This window comes from Callithrix jacchus, chromosome 16, assembly GCF_049354715.1.
Source record: "Callithrix jacchus isolate 240 chromosome 16, calJac240_pri, whole genome shotgun sequence".
Taxonomy (NCBI): domain Eukaryota; kingdom Metazoa; phylum Chordata; class Mammalia; order Primates; family Cebidae; genus Callithrix; species Callithrix jacchus.
Window position 1 is genome coordinate 89,762,742 of NC_133517.1, and position 6,000 is coordinate 89,768,741.

Below are 6,000 nucleotides of genomic sequence, written 5' to 3' on the forward strand. Positions count from 1 at the left end.
GCCATCCTTCAGGACCCAGAACAGCTGCTGAATGAGTAAGCTTTGTGGTCTCTCAGACAGTCAGCACCTACTGCCTCTGTATTTCCATAAAATTTTCTTCGTCTCTTTGTTTAATGGCTATCATCTCAATTTGTAGCATTTTTTGGTCTTCTACACAAAACTGTGCATTCTTTAAAGGCAGACATTTTGTTTCCAAAAATTCCTGTTCCCTATGCCTATCCATTTGCTAATATGTGCAGAATTGAATTTTCTACTTTTTTTTCCCCATCATGCTGTCACATATGCTCAGGATGCAGATCATAGAGAATGAGGACTCTCAACAGTGTTCGATTAAACATTTAACCTAGCAGATCTGGTTCTTCTGGTTCAATTGTGGTTCCCATTCATAGAGAATGTTTTACTTGTTTGCCTGATCATGGACAAGCAGGCTGGCTAAACTGTAAATTGTTCCATAAACATTGAACTGCTCACCAGGACTGCCTATTCCTCCACCTTCACTTCCTGAAAGTCATTTCTTGCTCACTGTGCACCAGCTGCACTGATTCACTACACACACCGAGCTTGGTTTCTTCCTCACAGCATTTGCAGGTGCTGTACTCTCCTTCGAAGGGTCTTTTCCCATCTTTGTGGGGCTGCCTCTCTTCTCCTTCAGCTCTTGTTAAATATCGGCTTCTTTCATGAATGTGAAAAGTCAAGTTATTCTCCTTCAGCGCTCCTACTTATTTTCTTCATGACATTTTAAAGTCATAATTTATATTAAGTTGGTGCAAAAGTAATTGCTTTTTTGGTCAATAACAGTAATGGCAAAAACCGCAATTACTTTCACACCGACCTAGTAGTTATTTTATGTGACTGCTTACATATATTCATCTGCTTCTCCCATTAGAAGTGAGTTTCATGAAGGCAAGGACCACATCTGTCTTGAGTATTGTATAACAGTGTTTCATAATTATTATATACTGAATGGATATATAAAGAAAAAAATGAATAGAGTAAGCTCAGGTGTTATATATTGGGGTATCTATCAAACATAGCATTTTAGTTAGCTGAACAACTTCAGATAAAAAAGACTGTACAAGGAGAACCAATCAGTCAATCAAGCTAACAAGCCTGCAGTGACTCACAGGTCATTTGTGAAGCAAACTCTGTTAGGTGTCCTACTAAGTACAGGAGATGGGTCAATATACAAACCATGGCTTTCTGTTGTCTTTAGGACTAGGAACAAAAGACTGGCTGGTTTGCTTCAGACCCTCTCAGCTTTAGGTGACTTTTGGTCTTCTACACAAAACCACATCTGTCTTGAGTATTGTATAACAGTGTTTCATAATTATTATATACTGAATGGATATATAAAGAAAAAATGAATACAATAAGCTCAGGTGTTATATATTGGGGTATCTATCAAACATAGCATTTTAGTTAGCTGATTGATTGACTGATTGGTTCTCCTTGTACAGTCCTTTTTGTCTGAAGTTTTTCCGCTAACTAAAATGCTCATTGACTGTGACCCCAGCCATCCTGGCCTTCTTTCAAAGTCTCCAAAATGCCTTTCTGCTTACTGCAAATATTACCCCACTTTATTCATTGGAAAAGATACACAAGGTCAATTTACCTGGCTATCTCACAGGCTCTTACTGTTTCTTGTCTCTTTCCTAAGCTTTCCCAGTTTCCCAATGAACGTATCCTCTAGCCTGTGCCCTTTATTGCCAGGCTGTTGTTGCAACAGACATCTGTCTTTCCACACTCCTCTGGGAACTCTTGTGACTTTCTATAAACCATATAAACAAAAACACACATTTTACCCTAATGCAACTTGGAAGAGAATTCTATGAATCGTTGTCAGTCTCAACAATAGAGTCAGTGTATTTGCTTGAGAGACCATGGTGCATATTTGCAGGACTATAAAAAGTTCATTAATGCAATGGAAAAGTGCCTCAAGAAGGTCACAGAAAAGGAGAAGAAAAGTTAAAACATAGAAGCAATCAAGCCGAATTTCATCTTAGAGTTTCATTTTAGTCCTTTAGAAAGAGTCTTTGGGGCAAATAAATTCACTAATATTAGAATGCTTTTTATAATATAAATAGCATGTTTTAACCAGCGGTACTGATAAAAAAATTAGAAGAATTAATCTTAAGGAAAACAAAGGTAAGATTTTACTTGCAGTTCTTCCTTCTTTGCCAAACAAGAACCTTTTTGTCCTTCGTGTTTTGACTACATTAGCATTTATGTTGTTTGCATACAGTTGATAAAACTGCACTGAATTTAGTGTCTTTCCAAATTCATCAAGACATACCTCAACGGTTCCCCAGTATGAACTGGTGATTAATGCTGCTTGTTACGCCTCTAGTGTGACTTTATAAACACAAGCCAGCTGTATTCATCTTCTAAAGTTGAAAAATGAGAACTAACTTTTCTCCATTTAACTTTTTCTAAAGTTTCTGCAAGATGGTGCTCATGTTACAGTTAAACATCAGCTGTACAGCTTTCTCTTTCTTTAGCTATTAGTCCCTTAGGTATAAGTCTGTAATCAAAGAGAGGTCAACTGTATCCAAATAAAAAATATGCCAAAATGTCTCTGGCATAAATCTCTCCCTAAAGATTCAGTAGTGTTACTTCAGGAGACAGGAAAAAGCACTATGCTTTATCTAAAAATCTAAGAACTTAATTTATTTAAAAAATAAAACTGAGTTATCCAGTTATCCTTACAGAGAGCTATAGAAGCATAGGATTTCCACGTTACTCATCAAGTTGTTTTTCTTTTCACTAAGTTTGGAAAGCACCTTAAATAACCATAGACAAAATATGGCTGTACAGGACCTGAATGGCTACTATTGCTGAACATTTTTTCTATTGTTATGAACTCCAGAGAAGGCACATTAATTCAAAGTCCTTGTGAGTATCGTAGTCATTGCACAGTATCCAATTAATCCAATTAATTTTAGAAGCAGCTTAGGGCCAATTCTTGACAAATGTATGCAGTAGATGAAGAACATCTTTCTATTTAGATCTCAGTTTCTTGTCAAAGTTTCTGAATTTCTTCAATAATAATTACTTATTCTATTCCAAATAGAAGATGGAATATCTCTTATGGGTATATGGATTTTCCTTTTGCACTTGTCTTACATGTAAATCCATCTCTTAATGTGCATTGTATCTTGAAGCCCAGAGGCTTCCCTTCATTATAAGGAGCAGTGAGTTCCAGTGGAGTCACATTGAAAGCTGCTTTCCATTAGAGTACTGCTCTCTCTGATTGATCATACAAATCTTAAATCAGAAATCATTTAAAAAAGTTTCACTACTGGAAATATATTTACTGATGCCTCCTATTTGCAAATAAGCATAACAAGAGCAAGCAAATTTCCCATGTTAATGCCATTAATTTTCAAATATTCCATTGACTTAAAAATTGTTGCCTCTCCTTCTTCCTTCTATTATGAACTATTTTTTCAGGCTGGTGGTTTGATGCTTGTGGCGCCTCCAACCTAAATGGAATGTTCTATGGTGCGGGACAAAACCATGGAAAACTGAATGGGATAAAGTGGCACTACTTCAGAGGGCCCAGTTACTCTTTACGTTTCTCGACTATGATGATGCGACCTTTAGATTTTTGAAAGCCCAATGTCAGAAGTGATTATAAAAAAAGCGACAAAGAAATATGGAGAAGCTACCATGTAAGAAACTGCTTGAAAACTTCAGAAGTGAACAATATTGTCTCCCTCCCAGCAATAAGTGGGAGTTATGTGAAGTCGCCAACATTCTTGACTGTGAATCTGGAGTCTTTTGAGTTCACAAGAGTTTCTACTTGGGGCAACAGTGCTCACATGTCTTGACTATCGAAAATTCCACTGACTGTAAAGGGAAGAAACTGTTCAGCTTGCTGTGCTTCAAACTACTAATGCGTCTTATTTTGGAACTATGGTAGCCAGATGATAAATATGATTAATTTCATGTAGAACAGAAAAAAAAAGAGTGAAAAAGGTAATACACATGAAGAATAGAAACAAGCCTGCCATAATCCTTTGGAAAAGGTATATGACACCAGTGAGAAGGTGTTATATCTATGCAAACCTTCTAACAAATTATACTGTGGCACAATTTTGATAAAAATTTAGAACAGCATTGCCCTTTGTGTTGGTTAAATGTTAAAGGATTTCAGAAGCCTAATTCCAGTATCATACTTACTAGTTGATTTCTACTTACTCGTCTTCAAATGAAAATTCCATTTTTGTGAGCCATAACGAATTGTAGCACATGGACAATAACTGTGTGATAAAAACAAACTCCATTACTCTGATTTTTGATACAGTTTTCAGAAGAGAAATAGATATAATCAAGGAAGAATGTATGTGGTGAAAAATTAACACCCCCATACTATTGTTTTCATTTGCTCTAAAAACTGATTGAATGATATATAAATATATTTATAGCCTGAGTAAAGTTAAAAGAATGTAAAATATATCAAGTTTCTAAAATAATGTACATGCATTTAATATTTCCTTTGATATTATACAGGAAAGCAATCTTTTGGAGTATATTAAGTTGAAGTAAAACCAAGTACTCTGGAGCAGTTCACTTTACAGTATCTACTTACATGTGTATATACATGTAACTTCATTATTTTAAAAATGTTCTTAGAACTTCAATACTCACCCTGTTATGTCTTGCTAATTTAAATTTTGCTAATTAACTGAAACATGCTTACCAGGTTCACACTGTTCCAGTTTCTATAAAAGAAACACTTTGAAATCTATGAAAAATGAAATAATTATAAATATCATTGTACATAGCATGTTTATATCCACGATAAACTTAATAGCTGATTAATCTGGAATATGCAACATTGTCCTTAATTGATGCAAATAAACAAAAATGCTCAATGAACTCTACTATATTTCTTAATGAAATACATCAATCTTCATACTTTTCTCTTTCAGGCCATTCCCTTAGGCAATTTTTAATTTTTAAACATTATTATCAAGGAGAAAAATTGGCAAAACTATTATATATAAGGGAAATATATACAAAAAGAAGATTAATCAAAGGCACCTGAATAAGAAAAATTCTGACTGCTGGTTGCTATAAATAACTTAATGAAAATATTCCTATGGGATAATCTATTTTAAGTGAATTTTGGGGGTGCTTGAAGTTACTACAGTATTTTATCAAGAAGTCTTCTCTGCCTCTAAGTGCCCAAGGTTATAATAGTAAACAGTTTTTATTAAAACATGAGTCACTATGGGATGAGAAAATTGAAATAAAGCTATTGGGTCTCCTCTCTTATAAAAGAGACAGTTTTTAGCAAGGTAGAAATAACAGTTTCTGACTTGGTGACTTGATTCCCTATGCCTTAGTGGTTTCCTCCATTTGAGAAAATAAAGCTACTCACATTAAGAAAATATTTTTAAAGTTTACCATCAGGCTTTTTTATGTTTCTGTATCTGTATTCAACCGCTTTTTGCCTTAAAGTGATATTTGCAGGTATTCTACCATTTTTTTATTCTTGGTGGCTCCTTCACAGCAGGTAAGCTTCTCGCTCTAAAAACTTCTGACTGTTTTCATTTAAGGGAAAGAAAATGAGTGTTTTGATTTAAGGGAAAGAAAATGAGTGTTTTGTTGTTTTGTGTTCCTACAGATATGTTTTTTAACCAGACTTTGGATAAAGAATACTATTTCCAAATTCATATTATCAGAATAAAATAAAATAATGAAAAAAGCATGATATTTACTGTTTTGTTACCTAGGTTTGAGAAATGAAATATTGTTTCCAATTATTTATAATAAAGCAGTATAAAATGTTTTATGGCTCCATTATGTGCATTGTGTAATAATGCCTACATGTTTATGGCAATTTAATATGTATATCCTTTGCATTTAATTATTTCAGAATAGGATAATTAGGTATGAGAATTTTGCCTTTAAAATTCATGTGGTTTCTATGCAAAGTTCTTCATATCAACACATTATTTGATTTGAATAAAATTGAAAATAATATTTGTGCAA

The 6,000-nt window shown here is 34.1% G+C and overlaps 1 protein-coding gene across 4 annotated transcripts in view; it reads left to right on the top strand.

Annotated features, from left to right (window-relative positions):
• The window catches only part of ANGPT1 (angiopoietin 1), a 258,112-nt gene extending 252,315 nt beyond the window's left edge, over nucleotides 1-5,797 (top strand). For all 4 annotated transcript variants that reach the window (XM_002759302.6, XM_008983362.5, XM_054246328.2 and 1 more), the window contains exon 9: nucleotides 3,451-5,797. In XM_002759302.6, coding sequence (XP_002759348.1) covers nucleotides 3,451-3,611 — 161 coding nt within the window. In that variant the 3' untranslated portion in view covers nucleotides 3,612-5,797. The remainder of the gene's footprint in view (nucleotides 1-3,450) is intronic.
• Nucleotides 5,798-6,000: the final 203 nt, after the last annotated feature.